At 48.7% G+C, this 18,717-nt stretch overlaps 1 protein-coding gene across 1 annotated transcript in view; it reads right to left on the reverse strand.

The window, feature by feature from the left end:
• Nucleotides 1–18,717, reverse strand: part of PAMR1 (peptidase domain containing associated with muscle regeneration 1) — a 53,593-nt gene that overhangs the window by 2,273 nt on the left and 32,603 nt on the right. The window contains exons 4-13 of the mRNA XM_078863488.1: nucleotides 15,910–16,035; nucleotides 15,176–15,290; nucleotides 13,853–14,079; nucleotides 10,892–10,999; nucleotides 9,237–9,407; nucleotides 8,620–8,859; nucleotides 6,973–7,042; nucleotides 4,636–4,895; nucleotides 2,031–2,097; nucleotides 1,727–1,940 (exon numbers count right to left, since the gene is read on the reverse strand). Of these exons, the coding sequence (XP_078719614.1) occupies nucleotides 1,727–1,940; nucleotides 2,031–2,097; nucleotides 4,636–4,895; nucleotides 6,973–7,042; nucleotides 8,620–8,859; nucleotides 9,237–9,407; nucleotides 10,892–10,999; nucleotides 13,853–14,079; nucleotides 15,176–15,290; nucleotides 15,910–16,035 (1,598 nt within the window). The remainder of the gene's footprint in view (nucleotides 1–1,726; nucleotides 1,941–2,030; nucleotides 2,098–4,635; nucleotides 4,896–6,972; nucleotides 7,043–8,619; nucleotides 8,860–9,236; nucleotides 9,408–10,891; nucleotides 11,000–13,852; nucleotides 14,080–15,175; nucleotides 15,291–15,909; nucleotides 16,036–18,717) is intronic.

The raw sequence follows: 18,717 nt of genomic DNA on the forward strand, positions 1-18,717 counted from the left end.
ATTAGACTGTGTTTCTAGGGCCTTGCCTATATTCTCTGTTAATGTTATGATCAATCTTTTACTTTTAATTGCGAGTTTAGTGATTTATACTGAAGGAACTTATTTCCACTTGCACGGCATGTCACTGGCTCATGGTACATCTGCAGTGAAACGTGCGTTGTGAATGAAAAATTAAAATAGTGTACGTATGTTTGTTGAACTTCTTTCACACCGTGCGTAGCCAACCGTGCTAACCGGAGGTGCGAGATGAAGATGAGTGATTTCTATTTACACAAAGGGTGAGATAAACAAACAGAGAGGCGGACACAGGCAGACAGAAACAGAAAAAGTAAATATATAGCTGAATGGAAACAGATATATGTATATGAGTAAACAGCAAAAGTTATTGTAGAGGATACTGATACCTCATGTTCTGAAGATAATGAATGCCTGTGTATAATGTAAGAGGAGAGTATGGTTTTTGTAATTGCGATGCGGAAGGCATGATGGATGGGGACAGGTGTTGGAGGAGCACCCAGAGATCAGTGACAACTGGAGGTGTAATGGTAGGTTTTTACCCTTTTAACTGGTACAAAACTGACACCTTTATTCAAGGCATCATGTTTGCAATGACCACAACACAAGTAGTCAATAAAGCAAACAAAAAGAAGCAACTCTGATAAGGATAATAATATGCACTGTCCTTGAAGTTGATTGGCCCACACCCGAGACGGCTTTCTTTAGAGCCTAGTCCCCATTGGTGTAGGGCCAGATGACACCAAAAGGCGTACAACTCAAAAACAGTGCAATATCAGAGTATTGAGAGTTCGGGGTAAACATTTACACTATGAGATCTCTTTTACCAGTGGCAAAATATAATGGTAGGTTTTTACCCTTTTAACTGGTACAAAACTGACACCTTTATTCAAGGCATCATGTTTGCAATGACCACAACACAAGTAGTCAATAAAGCAAACAAAAAGAAGCAACTCTGATAAGGATAATAATATGCACTGTCCTTGAAGTTGATTGGCCCACACCCGAGACGGCTTTCTTTAGAGCCTAGTCCCCATTGGTGTAGGGCCAGATGACACCAGAAGGCGTACAACTCAAAAAATAAAGGTGTCAGTTTTGTACCAGTTAAAAGGGTAAAAACCTACCATTATATTTTGCCACTGGTAAAAGAGATCTCATAGTGTAAATGTTTACCCCGAACTCTCAATACTCTGATATTGCACTGTTTTTGAGTTGTACGCCTTCTGGTGTCATCTGGCCCTACACCAATGGGGACTAGGCTCTAAAGAAAGCCGTCTCGGGTGTGGGCCAATCAACTTCAAGGACAGTGCATATTATTATCCTTATCAGAGTTGCTTCTTTTTGTTTGCTTTATTGACTACTTGTGTTGTGGTCATTGCAAACATGATGCCTTGAATAAAGGTGTCAGTTTTGTACCAGTTAAAAGGGTAAAAACCTACCATTATATTTTGCCACTGGTAAAAGAGATCTCATAGTGTAACTGGAAGTGTGCACTTTTAAATCTAATTTGGAAACTAATTTCTTAAGAACTGCTTTTTGTGTTTAGTTCATTGCCATTGCGCCGCACCTCCGATTACCGCGGTTGGATACGTACGGCGCGAAAGAAGTTCAACACCCGTACATACATACGTGAGGCTCGACCGGTGAAGAAAGAAGGAAACCAGAGTGTGGTGGAGGAGCAGGAACCGCGTCCCCTCTCGACCGCCGGTACCTTGGCAATCTGCTCGGCCTTCCCATCGCCGCCGTGGCCGCCGCCCAGCACGACGCGCACGTCAGTGCGCTTGAGCGGCGTGGACGTGCCAAAGTGCGTGACGCAGTGCGCCGTCGACACGAGCGATCGCTCGCTCACTAGCGCCGCGGCGCAAACCAGCAGCCAGGCGCCGTCGGCCCGCGCCCCCGCGCCCGCTCCGACTCCCCCGCCGGCGCTGCCTCTTCCTCCGCTGCCACCGTTGTTGCCGCCGACGCCGCTGCTGCTGTTGGTGTTTTGGCCGCCGCCTGTAGGCGGCCGCACCTGCCGGTAGACGGCGGCTTTCCAGGGCCACGGGGTCCCCGAGATGTTCCAGCCGTCTGCCCTGCCGCAGACTGAGACGACGATGGGTCAGTCCGTCACTCCTTGATGGTGACGACGGTGACTGCGACGATAGCGACTCCAAATATTGTGACAGATGGCGATGGTGATGATGATGATCAGAGTGATCATGATAACCGCAAATATTAGTCAAGATTATGATGGTGATGATGATGACTTCGGTGGCTGATGAAAAACAATTGTAATCGATGTATGCTGATGCAATTATGATAGTGATTGCCTAATGATTGATATATATATACAGGGTTCTTTAAAAAAATGTTAACACTTATGAGAATTTGCAACAATATCACAAGAAATGTTCCTCCGGGCTCTGGAGACCACCTGGTGAAGATTCCAGGCACGTGTTCACAATGATGGTGAACAAGTGCAGACTCTTTGACTTTTTTAAACTATTACCATACATTTGTTATCATATTACAGGCGTATTATCCGTGATTTTTTCCATTAAAAACGATAGTCCCATATAAGAGTTGTATAATTGCGATTTCCTATCTAGTGATGATTCCAATAGGATACCTTCATCCGTCAGTGGATTGACTTCGACTAATGATGTTGATTCAAATAAAGTTGACATAATGAAGACATTTATTCATGATGAATATAGCAATTTAGACAATAAATTATGATGATAATTGTGATTGATAAATACAACGCGCTGCTTTTTCTGACAATGGTTATGTATAGCAATTATTATCAATAAATTACTGCGAGAACGATTACAACTGATTTTTGGATATTACAATTATTAACGAATGATAATGGAGCTACGGTGTGGGCAACAGAGAGAAGACAGCAAAGTCCATCGTCGAACTGTTACTTCTATGGTTCCCTTCACCAGTCCGTACTGACCAGCACGGTGAAGTATGGTCAGAGACACAGACAAAACCTTTGAAGTTGGGTGGTAGCCTACCAGTGAATGCTTCATGGTGGTGTTTGGCTATATCGCAGACATTAATCATTCTTATTTCATTTCACAGAGCGTGAGCCATGCAAATTAAATCTGGAAAACCTGTAACGTGCTCAGACATCACAGAAAACCACGTGGAAAGGTGGCCAGAACCGGTGACAATTGCCAAAGCTCTGTGGGCCTATGTTGGAATGTTTCCAGCTCCATTAATGGGTGTTTGCACAGGTGGGAGGAAAACTGGAGTATCCGGGAAACAAAACAAACAAAAAAAATTCCTGCGAGGAGGGCAGTAACACTAAATCCCCGCGAAGATAGAAATTAATCACGATAATATATTTTTGGGTAAGATTGCGTAAATATAAATGTGTCGTTAAACCCGCCACCACCTGCCGCAGCCAAGAATAAGGTTTGTCACGTAAACAAAACATGCCAATTCGTTACAAGTACAGCACACCGGTGTGTTGGAGAGTAAGGCCACATGTTTAATATTTACGTGATCTAACCCAAAAACCTTTCCTATAGATAATATTGGTCGTGAAAGCCAACTAGGTGTGAAAACAGAAATTTACCAACTTGCTATACTGCTATGCCTAGGCAAACCAGGAGATGGCGACCGTAATCATCCATGGGTCGAGAGATTCAAGGTGACTTGCGTGATCCACCAACCCCCGTCTCCAAAGTGCTCGAGTGGGGAGTGTGCGCCGCACGCGTGCCGTTGGCCAGGGTGGCGTTTAGCGCATCCGCAAAGCGATTAGCAAGGTTGGCTACATACGGTACGAGAGAAGTTCAACATACATACATGCATGAGTGTTATGTGAATCAAGCGGTATTAGTGAGGAGCGGCAGTGTCGTGCTTAACGCACCGCGTCACCCGCGTTCGATTCCTGCCCACAGTCAACATCCGTGGAAAATATCTGAACCCGTCCTAGGCCTCACCCTAGGTCGACTCGGCCTTAAATGACGACATGTTGCGATGTAGGTAAAACATTAGCAATGGGGGAGAAGCGGGCGGGCGTGGTGCTGGCCAACCACCCACCCCCTCGAGTGCCGGTGCCGGCCTTCATCAGTGCTGCTACACCCTAACAGCACTTTCTCCCAACACAGTGGCGAGATGTTGACTACCTCGCCTGGTATACAGGAGGTCTTGGGTTAGATCCCAACCCTGACACCTCTATTTTTGGAGTTTGCATGTCTCTCTCCCAGTGGTTGCATAGATTTTTCTCCCGGTCCTGCAGTTTTTCCCTCCACGTGATAAGCCACTTTGTTGAGCTATCATTTTACGCGTAGGCTTAGCGACCAATATTTTCCATAATAGAGGTTTTTTTGGGTTAGATCGCGTAAATATAAATGTGTCGTTATACCGCCCGACACAGACAATTTGTAAGGTTTGTCACGTAAAAAAACGTGTCAATTAGTTACTAGTTCAGCACACGGGTGTGTTGGAGAGTAAACCCACAACATTTACAATTCGAGTCCGCGATCTAACCCAAAAACAAGCAAAAAAACTCTATTACGGATAAAAATCGTTCAGTTAAGTTTAAAAGGCCCCACGGTGGGGAGGGTTCAGGGGGACCATCGTGTTGGTGGTCATGGCGGTAGAGGGGGTGGTTGTGCATCGTACCGGGGACACAGCGAGCCGCCTGCCCGCTCCAGCGGCCCGTGCGGAGGCACGTGCGCCGCGCGCTGCCCGTCTGCTGGTACCAAGCGGCGGGGCAGCGGAACTCGAGCCGCGCGTGCACCGGGTAGAAGCCAGGGGCCAGCGCGCTCTCGTTGGCGCCCGCAGACGCCGCCGCCGCCGGCGCCCCCGCCGCCGCCTCTGGCTCCAGCGCCACCTTCTTAGCCCCCTTCTTCGGAAAGAGAACTCTCTGCACCGGTGTGGTCCTGATGGGGAAGCATCATCGTCATCATCGTCGTCGTCACTGTAGCGCAGTGTTCTTTACTAATTTTCCGGGGGTGCGCCGCGCGAGAGGCCACCAGAGGATGCCGGTGGCTCGCGGGCCTTGCCATGAAGAACGCTGATCTAGCCATTATCATAACGCGAACGGATGGGCCGAGATGCAGAGTGTCTGCTGCTTGTTGCAGAGGTTCACGGTTCGAACCGTGCGGCTGCCCCGGTCAACACTGCGGGTGTATTAACCGCTCACGTCACGCGCTCCACGGTCGATGTTAGAGCTCCCGTGATGTTAGGGCCTTGTGTGCTGGTGTAATGGTCCAAATGAGACCAATTTCTTAAATTTGGAGAGAAAAAAATACAGTGACATGGCCCCTACTGGCAGTAGACTATATAAATGTGCAAGACGGTGCTGCGTATTCCTTGCATCGCAAAGGCACGGATTCTGCTGGGCATCCCCGAGGCTATATCGCTGCAGGGCAATTAAACTGTTTAGATGAGATGTGACATATACAGTAAAACCTTGGATTGCGAGCATAATTCGTTCCGGAAACGTGTTTGTAATTCAAAGCACTCGTATATCAAAGCACTCGTATATCAGTTGTGATCACGTGACGCTCGGCAGACAAAGCGTAAACACGTACTACTCGTATTGCAAGACCTCGCTCGTTTATCAAATTAATATATTTGTTTTATTTGCTCGTCTTGCTAAACACTCGCAGATGAAGTTACTCGCAATCCAATGTTTTACTGTAAGTCCCTTTGAGATGCTTGAGGCGTTTAAACGTCCGACAAAAACAAAATCGTAATAAAAATCGATTACAGACTGTGCCAATGACATGCTCATCGTGCGTGACGTCAGTCAACTTTAAGGATGTCATCAATCATCAGCTATTAATCCTCAATCATTGAATCTCTCAATTGTCATCAATAATCAGAATATAACCATCACTGTCCTGATCTCAATTGTTGATCGATAATATAATTGTCAATCGTCGCCACCATCATCATGCGTGGCCAACAATTGTGTTAATAATACTTTACATGTATTTGTAAGGAGCCTTCCACTAATGTCTCAAAGGCACCTTGTAAGAATAAAGATAAGGAAAGGTCAAGAGGGAAGGAGAAACTAAATAGAATAAACTGACTTAACAAGACGTGGTTTTAAGACGAGACTTAAGATTATCCATATTATCGGAGAAACGAATTTCACAACGCGAGGGAATAACACAACCGTGGCACAGACACAACAAATCCCGCCCACCCCACGCCAGGAACGCAGCCGGGATCGAGGTTCGCACAGAAGGGCAGAATCTGGAGATCTCAAGGAGCTTGAGGGGGTGCACGGATGAATATTTTTCATCGCGAGTCATCAGATATCACCATTGTCGTCGTCATGAATCAACACTTCCGTGACCATGTGTTGTTTTCATCAATCGTTGAGATCCTTTCCATTCATCATCATCATGTTGTTTAGGCGCAAGCACTTGCTACATTAACCTGTTCAAAACGATATTTCGTGACTGATGCACATTCATTTATAACCACGTTAAATAATAAAATGAACATAGCAATTAGATATTCGGTGGGTCTTTCGGTAAAGCCACGTAAGTAAAAATGACTCTCTCACCTGAAGACGAGTGCTTGTGTTGCGATCAAAATGTCGCGATATTTTTATTATTTTTCTATCTACGTGGCGTTACCGAAAGACCCATAGAATATGTATTACTGCAGTCACCGAACGCTTTAAGTCACGATAGAGCAATTACAATATATTTTGCAAAACACCGTGTCTTTTAATTGCTGTGATACAAAAAAGTGCCATTTAGAAATAAAGGAAAAATATTATGTTGCAAAAAAATATATATTTTTTAAAATATGACTTTAACACCATTGTTAAATACTGTAGATCACTCTCCAACAGCAATACATTGGCACCTTTGTATCATGTGATAAATTGAACTTGTTGGCTGCTACGGTTGGAAGGGAGAATTTGCGACACACATTTTATTTTTGCGATCTGACCCCCCCCAAAAAATGTATTATGAATGTTTTGTTAAAATCTACCTCTGTTTGGTCGGTCTCGGCTTCATCAGAACAAACGTCATGGGAGGTGGGACGTGTGGGAGCCTGCAAGCTGACTCACACACACAGCACAGACAAACACAAAGAGCCCCCTGTCGCCTTAAAACAAATGTTGGGGTAGTGCTCTTTGCCAGTACCTATCAAGGACAAAGATCCTCCGTATAGCCTTAACAGGCTGTTGGGGCAAGTGCTGTTTGTGAGCACCTATGAAGGCCGGTATGGCACACGAGGTGGTGGGTGGCCAGCACCACGCCCGGCCGCCTTTATCTCCCCAGGTACTCATTGGAGGCTGAGTTTACCTAGGGGAGACCCAGTACCAGTTCAGATAATCGCCGCTGGTGTTGACTGTGAGCGGGAATCGAACTCGGGCCGCCGGGTTCGTAGCACAGTGCGCTAACTGCTGTGCCACTGCTCCCCAACTCACGCGCAAACTCACGCACACACACGCATGACAGAACACCCGGCGAAAAACAATGATGCGAGTCAATCGCTCCCAACACACAACGTGGTGGCCTCGACGTCGGCACTCTCGCCGCTGAAGCAATCCATCTGCACGGAGTTATTGGTTCCATTCCCACGACGGCCACCAACCCAGTTGCTTGCGTGCATCTGTCAACACCTGTGATGAGTACGGTTGGCTACGTACAGTGCGAAAGAAGTTCAACATACATACAACTGTGTTGTGGATGCTATGGTTCCGACCAATAGCTGCACACAAAAACCACCCTGGGGGGAGAGTTTATTTCGTACGTTTGTATGTTGAATTTATTTCGTGCCGTACGTAGCCAACCGTGCTAATCGGAGGTGTTCTTGTTGGTTAAAGCCCTGAGTAATTCGTGGGAATTCCACGTTCATATGGCCGGGGGCAATTATTTTCCATAAGTCCAAAGGACAACTGCTGTAATCTTCCCAAAGGGCTGATTCACGGACGGGATGTGAACCTGCAACCTTCCTGCTTGTGAGCTACACACTCAAAACTGTGCCGTTGCCAATTATTATTTTAGCTTAATTTGGCTTAATGTCAGCTCTGAGCGCAACAACAATATTAATCTCTGCAATGGATGACTGATAGGTGCAGGATCACTCTCTTGGGAGGATGTGGGACATATTTCGCTGGGCCAGAGAGGCTTCACGATGAAGTCCGAATTATGACGCACGCAGAAGTCAGTGCAGTGAGTTGCGAACGCGAGCCATCGACTCGTGTGTCGTCACCTTCTGGAGTGGCTTCCCTGACCCGATGTTGATGCTCTGCTGACTGAGGGAGCTCTGAAACGTGCGTTTAGAGTATTTGGCTGCTATAAACTTCCACGTGATAAGCCACTTCGTGGAGCTATCATTTGTGTGACAGGTTGCTTCTGAAAAAAGAGCTATACAGCTCAGTGGGCCTTACCTGGCAAAATAAAAATAGTTTTTAAGAATCATGGGTGGCGCTCACGACACAATTATCGCGGTCTCCGCGTCACCGACACGCATTTCGACTTGCCCCGTTCAGACATCGGCGCTGGCCCCACGGCTGCCCGGCTTTCCGCGGTTCAAATACGCAACCTGGGGCCCCCCGGCGCGGCTCGGCGGCACGGCGGAAAAAAAAAACAAGAGGCGACGGTTGCCGAAGCTCCGGAGCTCTCTCACCTTTGACGCAGGCGGCCGGGCGCCCCGTCCACGCCCCGTTGGCCCCGCAGGTCAGCTCCCCGCCTCGGCCCTGCCGCACGTAAGGGGGCCGGCACACCACGTGCACGGTGCTGCCCGCCCGGTAGCCGCCGGCGCCACCGGTGCCGCCGGTGGCGCGCTCCTCGGCCGGCGCGCTCGTGTTGCGGTCGACCTGCCCGTTGCGGGGAAGCCGCGGCTCTGGGCAAAACTTCTCCTCCTCCACTGCGAGAGGCGCAAACGAAAACGCGAGCGACTGTGAACACGTTGGCGGCGGCGGGTGGGGTGGCGGGGGTGGAGTGGCGGCACAGCGGTTAGCGTGCGACGCTATCCACCGAGTGACGTAAGTTCGATGGTTGACATGACAGCTGACTGGTGGTTCACTGAATTTGAGCCGATTAGCACGGTTGGCTACGTACGGTGTGAAAGAAGTTCAACATACATACACATGAATATATTTGTACGTGGTGGGTTTTGTTGCGATGATGCATGGCTGTAATGCAGGGTCTCCTGCTGATTTCAAACGCCAAATAACCATAGCTGGCAAAGCAGTCAATCTCATTGTGACTGGCGCTGATTTGCAAAACATTTTTCTTTTTTACCGCAAGACGGAATGGGGATGTCCCAGGTCCCATCGAGCTGACACATGGCTGAGATGTTGCCCTGGAGAACGAAGCCTCCGTCACAGCTGAAGAACACCTGGTCCCCAAGGCCAAAGTCCTCCCCTTCGATCTTCAGATTTCGCGGAAGCTTGGGTCGTCCGCACATCACCACTGCCACGTGGGGGGAGGAGAGACGCGGCGTTGCACCGCGGCCATCAACTTCACGCAAAGCAAGCCACCCCGGAGGTGCAGTGTCACCTGTGCAATGGGCTGAGGGGTCTAGCAGAAGGAAGCGACGATGAGGTGTGGTGGCATCGATGGCTTGGGGCCCTGATGACCTCTTCACCCTGTCCTTGATTTTCACTGAGTCGGACTCTCAGCATGGAAGACGCTAGTTGTGGAGGAGAGCCGAAGGATTGCATCTCATCAAGTCAAGCCAAAATGTCTCCCTACTCAAACGATAATTTTTAATCTGAGCTCATCTCTGTCGGTGACGCTAAGCCAGTGATGGAAAGCTTCCACATTCCTATGGTCAGTGCCGGTATATCAATTGGCCAACCAACACATTGAACTTCCACAAAGTGGTACTCACTCTGCGGACCCCCAGAGGAAAGTGGGCTTGAGTCACATCGTTGATCATTTAAAACTGTGCTTTAAAGATTTAATTTCAAAAGGTGACAATGCTACATGCAATCTCCCTTCGGTCAAAAACAGCATCGCATCTGAGAATGCCCCGAGAAAATTACATCACACAACTACTCTTGGAATCACTTCAACGTAACTCTCTCACCCACCCACTGCATGATGCTCCCTCACGCTCAGCAGGACTGATTTCACCGCATGTGAAGCGTATGATACGTCAACACTCGCTAACTCTCACAGGTGGCCAAGACGAAGTGAGCGGCTTTTGGCTCGCCATGGAACAAAGACAGTCGCCACATCGCGTGCTTTCAGAAGCGCTTCTGCGGCCGTTTGGAATTCTCTTCCTTCCGATATTAGGAAGCAACTGGAGCCATGCACTATTAAATCTAGATTTAAAACTAATTTCTTTAGAGCAGTTTTTTGTTTTTATTTTGTTGTCCTTCAATTAGTACAGTTGGCTACGTACAGTGCGAAAGAAGTTCCACATACATGTAGATAGACCATAAACTCACGAAGCAATGGGTGTCTGCCCCTGATTGGAACCCACAGACCACTTGACTACCTCTTCCGACTGCGCAGGCCGTGATGATGAATTCGGATGGCCAATGAACAGCAACTGTTACAGATTCAGTTCTAAGTGATTTAACCGTTCAATTGCCTTGCCGGAGAGGTGGTGAATTAAAAAATGTATATATTTGGGTAAGTACGAAGGTCCATGGTTTTGGTATTTGTAGCCGCATACAGCATAGGGAGGCAATTTTCCACTTATTCATCAAGAATTCACCGCATCTTCCGTGGTCAGTGCAGATGTAGTTAAGTGCTACCCATTGTTTCTGTAGGAAATTGAAGCCTGCCAGTGGCCTCATATATACGGCATTTTTTTCTTTTATGGCAAGCTTTAATACCACTAAGCACTCACAGCAACATGACTTTTCTTTCCCCTATCATCCTGCCGGTTGTGTTAATGCGTTAATGTCCTGGCTATTTATTGAAATGGTCTAAGAGGAGCCTACCTCTCTCACAGAACGAGCCCGTGTATCCCGCCAGACAGAAGCATTTGAAGAGCGTCGAGTTGTCCAGAACACACGTCCCATCGTTCTGGCAGGGCGAGGACAAACACGCTGGGAAAAGGGGCGACCGCAAACAACCGTGTCAAAGAGCTGTTTCGAGCAACTTGCAATACAACAAACTCATTGTGCGTTGTTATGGAACATCGTATGCATGTATATATGTGGAGTGAGTCACTTCTGAGACTACTAGGAGGAGGCAACACACGTTTATTCTACACTCTTAACACTGTTCACACACAGGATAACTATAAACGGGTCAGAGCAGCCGCCACGCTGTCTGACCCACGACGCCGGAGACGTAGCACGTTGGGTTCCACTCCACCGACAGACAGCCCTTATCCAGCCTCGGGACTTCCCTTTTATGCCCCCCGGCGTGGCCTGGCTCCGCCCTCGGCCACGCCCCCTTCTGGAACCTCCCAGAAGGGTCTGGGCTATACCCCACGTGTCCCCTCGGTCACCTTTACCCCACATCCTTTACCCCGGCTTATCACGTGCTCCACCAGCTGGCCAGGGTGCCACGTCCTCATATGCCCCCTTCTGCCAGCATAGGCCTCGGCAAGGTAAGGTAAAGGGTAAAAACAACGAGCCTACCTTTACCCTACTCTTTACCTTGCCCCTTAACATGTCGACACCTTTACCCTTTTACCCAGTAAAAAGGGTAAATTACCTTACCTTGCCGAGGCCTATGCCAGCAGCCAGCGCCGCGCACCCTAGTGACCCACTCCGTGGCATTGCGATGCTTTGCTGGCAGAACGGCTGCCACACGCTGCTCTGCCGGCAGGTCGGCCGTTATGCACACATTTTCTCTCTCTGTCAGTAACCAGCGCTACGCGCCGTAGTGACCCATTCTATGTCACTATATATGTACGGTGATCCTCTTTCGCACCATAGCCAGCCGTGCTAATCGGAGGTGTGGGGGAAGGACAACAACACTAAACGCAAAAAGCAGTTCTAACAAAACGAGTTTTCAATCTAGATTATTTAAAAGTGCGTAGCTCCGGTGGCTTCCTAATATCGGAAGGAAGAGCGTTCCAGACGGTCGCAGGAGCGCATCTGAAAGCAAGCGAGGGTAATGTATGTATGTTGAACTTCTTTCGTAAAGTATATAAACGAGCACCCATCTCTTACTGCATGCAGTGTACAATAACAAAAACAGCTGCCGTTTGCCACTAAGTCGTGGTGACATCACCACAGCGCTTGTGCCAGGCTAGGTGCACTTTGAGGCCACGTCAAGTGTCCAAGGCTCACTGAGCATCGTATGGAGTGACAGACCAGGTAGTTTCTACACAGCGTTACCCAGCAGATAAAAATATAATGCCGTTTGACTTATTCGGAGTGAGACTTCTATTTACGAACCGTAACTAGTCATAAGCACATTGTCCAGGTGTGGGAACTCCTCCACTCTCACCACCAGTGTCCCATCACTCATGGGGAGTTGAAGGCGTGGAGCAATCGATGACTTCGGTGGCGAGAAGTTAACTGCCTCGCCTAGTATACAGGAGTTTGTGGGTTCGATCCCGACTCCTGTATATTTGGAGTTCGCGTGTTCTCTCTTGCCGTGGTCGCATGGATTTTCCTCCAGGTCCTCTGGTTTTTCCCTCCACATTTAGAAACACGCATTTAGAGCATTCGGTTGCTATACATTTCCACGCACTAAGCCACTTCGTTGAGCTATCATTTGTGGCCAGGTCACTTCTGAAAAAGAGCAATTTAACGCAGTGAGCGTAACCTGGTAAAGTAAAAAAAAAGTTTTATAGTTCAAGTAACATACGGTATGTTCCCTGCATGCACACGCAAATGCACACAGGCACGCATCCAAAACGTACGTGACTAATCATGTGTGAGGCTAAGATTTTGGTGGTTACAGAAATGGTGGGGGGAGGTAGGAGTTAGGGGAGGAGGGGGGGAAATGCCATCCAATGGGTGAGAGGCGGCACCACCCCACAGCATTCCGTGACCTTTCCGTGGATTATTGTGGGTTCTTTTTTTCCTCCGGCACCTCGACCGTGAATTCTTCTCAAACTTACTGTGCCCAAAAATTAAAGCCTCGATTACGAATCAAATTTAAATTGACTTTGTTATGTAATGAGTTAGCTCTACAGTTGGCAAAATTGATTTTTCCTGAGCAGCAAGGGCAGGTGCCAAGACGTGGGCATGAAATGCTACTCCAACTATTACTCGTAATTAGTTTAAGAACGCAAATAAAAAATATATTTTTGGAAGCAGCGTGTGTGACAACTGTGGGTCGCTGAAAGTCACACAGCAGCTCATGTTGAGGATTCCTACGATTCAGTGTAATTGCCAAAGGCTCCAAAAGCCAAACTATGGGGTGCCACGGTAGCGAGATGGTACCTCCCTCGCCTGGTACGAAAGAAGGCGCGGGTTCGAGCCTGTTGCATATCAGGGGTTTGCGTGTTCTCTCGCGTAGATTATTGGGCTGCTACTACTATAAATTCCCACAACTGATGATATCAGCGACTTCGATGCGCCATCATGTGTGGCCAGGTCGCCTCTGAAAAGGAGCTAATAGCTTAGTGGGCTTTACTCGGTAAGTAAAAGAGGTTTTAGCTTAGTTCATGGAAGACTCTCGGAGAAGTGGGAGGAATGTCGTAAGGCGTCCTACGTCGTTGCCTTTTTTCACGCTGGTATCAGCCTTGTTAAGGATGATCGAAACACAGTATAGCTGCTATGTTATCACAAATATATGTCGGTGTCACACTTAACATGGATCAGGTCTTCAGAAAGTAGATAAAAAAATACATCGTATCTCTAGACAATAGCCTGAAAGACCATTCTCTGATGGGGTCTGTTGACAATAGATTGACAGACCGGCCTCTGATGGGGGGTGGGTCTCTAGTCAATAAAGTGACTATCTAGGACGTAAATACCGACGTAGCCTCAAACCTCGACTCTTGGCAGCCTCGGAGAAGACGGCCGAGAAGCCGTCGAAGCTCTTGAAGCCGTCCGCCTGGAAGAGGAGGTGCAGCGAGGAGCCCGAGGAGCGGGTCGGCGCCGGGCGATTGTTCCCGCAGAAGCGGCCGATGACGGGCGAGTCGACGTTGTCGCCGTCGCGAACCTCCAGCACGTCGTACTGGCACGAGTAGTCGTGCTCCAGGCTCAGCATGGCGAACCTGCCGGCGACCGCCACCAACTGTCAGGACCCCTCGTGCGGCCGAGCAGCCCGATTGTCTTTACTGCTAAAGGCAAAGCGTTGTTCCAAAGGCAAAGCGTTGTTCCAAAGGCAAAGCGTTGTTGCATAGCCTGGGAGCTGCAGCCGACCACCCCTGCGGGAACGGAGCTGTGACCTTGGAGTGGTTAGAAGAAGGCGGTCCGAAGGATCTCAGGGACCTGGCTGAAGTCTAAAAATGGATCAGTTCCTGCAAATGTTGCGGGTCTGATCCATTGGGTGCCTTGTCGGTCAGCAGCGAGATCTTAATAGTGCACACGATACTTGACTGGTAGCCAATGCAAAGACGAGGGAGCTGGCGTGTGATGTGCTCGCGAAACGGCGTGCGTGTAATGACTCTCGCAGCTGCATTCTTAGCAAGGTGGAGTCTACCCGGCACCTTAGTCGGAATCCCGAACAGTAATAACGTGTATTCCTGGGTCTTTCGGTAAAGTCACGTAGATAGGTTCAAAGAAAATAACAAGAAAATCTATCTACGTGACTTTACCGAAAGACCCAAGAATATGAATTCCTGCAGTCACGAAAGCTTTAAGTCAACATTTAGTAATGATGTGTTGCAGTCATTAAGGTGGGTCAGCAAGAGAGCATGGCCCGGGTTCTCTAAGTCATTAGGTGGCCGGAATCAACGCAGGTAACTGTTTAAGTTACATCACCTGGTTCGGTAGTTGACTTCCAGCCCCACTTTGCCAGTCTACCCAGCAGTACAAATGGGTACACAACAGTGAGTCGATCTACAGGCCACTTTTGGTGGGGTAAAGTGTGGATAGATTGAAAACGAATTCTTTCAAACCGCTTTTCGCATATAGTTTGTTGTCCTGCACCACGCACCTCTGATTAGCACGGTTGGCTATGTACGGTGCAAAAGAAGTTCAACATACATACGTATGCCTCTTTCTGATAAACTTCCACTGAAATTCTTGACTGGTCCCTGTCCTTTCAGAACCGGTAATCGATTCTGTGGAAATGTTTATCGGTTTTTATCGGTTACTGAATGCGTTACCAACCCTTGTTTACTCCGGGCTGTCGCCAGTCACTCTCACCGTAACTCGACCACGTGTCCCGGCCGCACGTTGATGACCCACTCGCAGTGGGCATTGGTCGGGTAGCCCTGGAGGCTTATGGTGCCCTTGGTGCCGTTAATAACACCTCCGCATTCTATTGAAACGACACCGCATCCAACAACCACGACACTCATTCAAATAATGTGCTGACGTAGCGTGCACGTATGATGTTACATCCAGGAATGAAGTCAGAATTTGATCAATACATTAAACTAAACAATTTTTATTTTACCAGGTAAGACCCCATTGAGCTCTTTAGGTATAATAAGCATAGGCGAAGTTTGACTTCTATATTTGGTGGGGGGCATAGGTTTTGCTTTGTCCCTCACATTAGGAATCGCGGGTGCATATAATTAATTTATCTTTTATCTTAATTGTAAACGGCCGACAATAAATTAATAAAGGTGTCCAGTTCAAGGGTGGCACTGCCACTACCCCCCCCCCCCACCCCACCCCCAAATCTCTGCCCATTCTTGCCGGTGAAAGGCGGTAACACTCACATCAAGGGCACTAATCGCCATGTTTCCATCTCATGTATTATCCCGGCCAAAGCAGTGCTTAGCTCCTGTGATGTGACGCGATCGGGTGCACTGCAGGTGCAATCTTTTGTCACGGGCGCATGAAAAATGCCAAGCGCGTGTTGCACAACGAGGCAACGTCTTGCCGTTCAATCGACGTCTACCGGATCCTCCTCCGCCGCCTCGCTTACTTACGCATGCAGTTTCCACCCGACCATCCATCCCCGCACACGCCACAGTAGTCGCCCTTCACGTAGAACGTGTCGAAGGTCCCCCAGGATCCGTTGAGGCACGTCCTGCAGTTCTCATAAATGCTGCAGCCTGCGAACACAGCGGTCGCCGCGGCGGTAACCCGGTAAACACGGAGCGTTGCGACCAACGGTGGGCCAATGGTTCTGACCGCACGGCAGCGTTGCGCGGTTTATGGGGAAGTGAGCACGCTTTGGCGTTTCACGACCATGCCCAGAACATGCGTGTAATTCACGCCGTTGTAGCTCACACCCTGCACGTGAGCTTTCCCTTGCACGCGACAATACGACGTTACGTGTACAATATGTATGTTGAACTTCTTTCGCACCGTACGTAGCCAACTGCGCTAATCGTTTGGCTACCAATTAACTGATCAATTAACTGCCCACACCCAGCGCATTATTTGTGCACGGTGCAACTGTGGTGGTGAGCGGGGTCGCAGTGGTTAGTGCACTGTGCTACAAAACCTGACTCACTCGAGTTCGATTCCCGCTCATGGCCAATAATAGTGGCGAATATCTGAGCCGGTCCTGGACCCCTTCCGCAAGGTCGACCCAGCCTTAGTGGTCCAGTGTGTATACGACACCAGTATTGGGGAGACAAATGTGGCCGGGCATGGCGCTGACCACAAAACCCCTTCATGTTATCCACGCTATTCTTCTCTGTTATCCGCAATTGTTTTTCCGATTGTGGAGTAAATTCGCAGACGGACCCTGCGGATTATGGGATCCGTGATATTGGTTTTGCACCACATCACCACGGATAAAAGCATTTTTTCCTGCTGCACAAAGGGCCCGACTTGACCCCCTGACCCGGATGTGAACCCGCAACCTCTTAATTGCGAGCTGTGCCGCCCTAACCACAGCGCCTCGTGGCCAGTCACATTCCACAGTTCACCTTGTAAATGAACCACTGTCGCGGTACGTACACACGCACACGCACATACAAACAGCACGAAAAAAGGAGAGTCACTGACCCAACCTCCCAGCCCCGTGCGCGCGGATAACATCTCGCACTTAATGGCACCTATTAATCACACGTGGTAACGGGGTCAAACGGCCGTGCCCGCTGGCCTACAAATGAGTTCCTTCAAGCACAGAATGTGCATCGTGATTGCACCTCGGCGCAAAGTCGCGTGTTAAACGGCGTCGGTGGCAGATGCAATTTGAGATTCAGATCAAATAAATTCTGCTCTCGTGATTTTTTTATTTTATTTTACATGCCCAGATGTTTAATCGGCAAAATCTAAGCCACTGTGTGTTTATTTTACCAGCGTGCGTTTTTTGTTTTACCATTTGCCCCCGTCTTTGCTGACCTCTGTAGAATGAAGATTTTCAGAGATGCATGGTTTCATTTTACCTGGCCGAAAACATTGGACTTAAGCAAACAGGACTTGAGTATACGTAGCCTCTCATAAACATGTAATAAAGCTAATGGTGAAAAAACTTGCAATCCCGACAGAGCCCCTTTATAGGGAATTTTGGCCAATTTCAAACTGTGCAGACGTCTTGGAAGAGTTGGGAGTACCAACATTTGCCTCACCACACGTGATCTGTCCATCGACTACACTGACGTGTATCGACGTATTATACTACTGAGGGATTTAAGAAACTTTCCCATTGTGGATCACAAGTGATGATCCCTCACAGCCACTATCAAAAGACAAATATCCCACTTGCAGCCTTAACAGACTTGTGGGGCAAGTGCTGTTAGCGAGCACCTATGAAGGCTGGCACGGCACACGACGGGGTGGGTGGTTAGCACCACAACTGGCCGCCTTTGACTCCTTAGTGGCGATGTTTACACACTCATTTGAGGCTGAGTTGACCTATAGGAGGCCCAGAGCCGGTTCAGATAATCATCACCGGTGTTGGCCGTGAGCGGAACTCGAACTCGGGTCGCCGGGTTCCTAGCGCAGTGTAGCGCTAACCGCCACACTACAGCCATTATCAGGATCACACAAAGCCGCATCAGATGGACGGCATTGTGAGACGCATGCAACATAACTAACCAACAACCTCCGCGCTGACCCAACAGCGGAGTCCCTGGCTTCGACCACCATCTTAGACAGTGGACAGCACTCAACCGAATCCACTCAACGGGACACGGACCATGATGCGGCCACCCGCTTCACGAGTGGAAGATGAGGGATGTGGACCCCAAGGGTGCGACTGTGGCCACGAGTCCCCGAACCGCCGGGCGTGGAACGTATCGCATCGACCTGCCCAGCGCTCAGATCTGTTGCGAGAGGCGCTTCATGATCTCCGCTCAGAGTCTCGGCAAGCCGCTGAGTGAATCGCCAAACTAAATGTCCCATTGTCAGCCTTTCCCATCGCACGAAAGAAGAAGTGGCCAGGAGGCAGATCCATTCTTTATTCACATTGGCTTGTGGCAGGGATGTCCTCTGGCTCCTACAGTCTTAAACACAAAAGCAAAGAAATCGTGGAAAACTACAGTTCTAATTTACCACTGGTTGAGCTAAAGACCCGTGTGAGATCAGGATAAACAATGAACTAAAACTTGATATCATGCCGTGCCATTCACATGAGGTCTCACAAGCACCGCTAACAAATCCCTAATGACTAAAAACCGAATAAAACCCTCAACAAATAAAAATGAATAGAACTGAGAAGGATAAAAAGCACAAAACCTACACAAGATGGAGGGTACGCGAGTGAAAACAGACTCTGAGAGTCCCGAAGGTTCTGTAGAAGAGCATTGGGTCCCCAGACGGGGAGAAAACTAAAATGAATA

Source organism: Lampetra fluviatilis, chromosome 16 (assembly GCF_964198595.1).
Source record: "Lampetra fluviatilis chromosome 16, kcLamFluv1.1, whole genome shotgun sequence".
NCBI lineage: Eukaryota > Metazoa > Chordata > Hyperoartia > Petromyzontiformes > Petromyzontidae > Lampetra > Lampetra fluviatilis.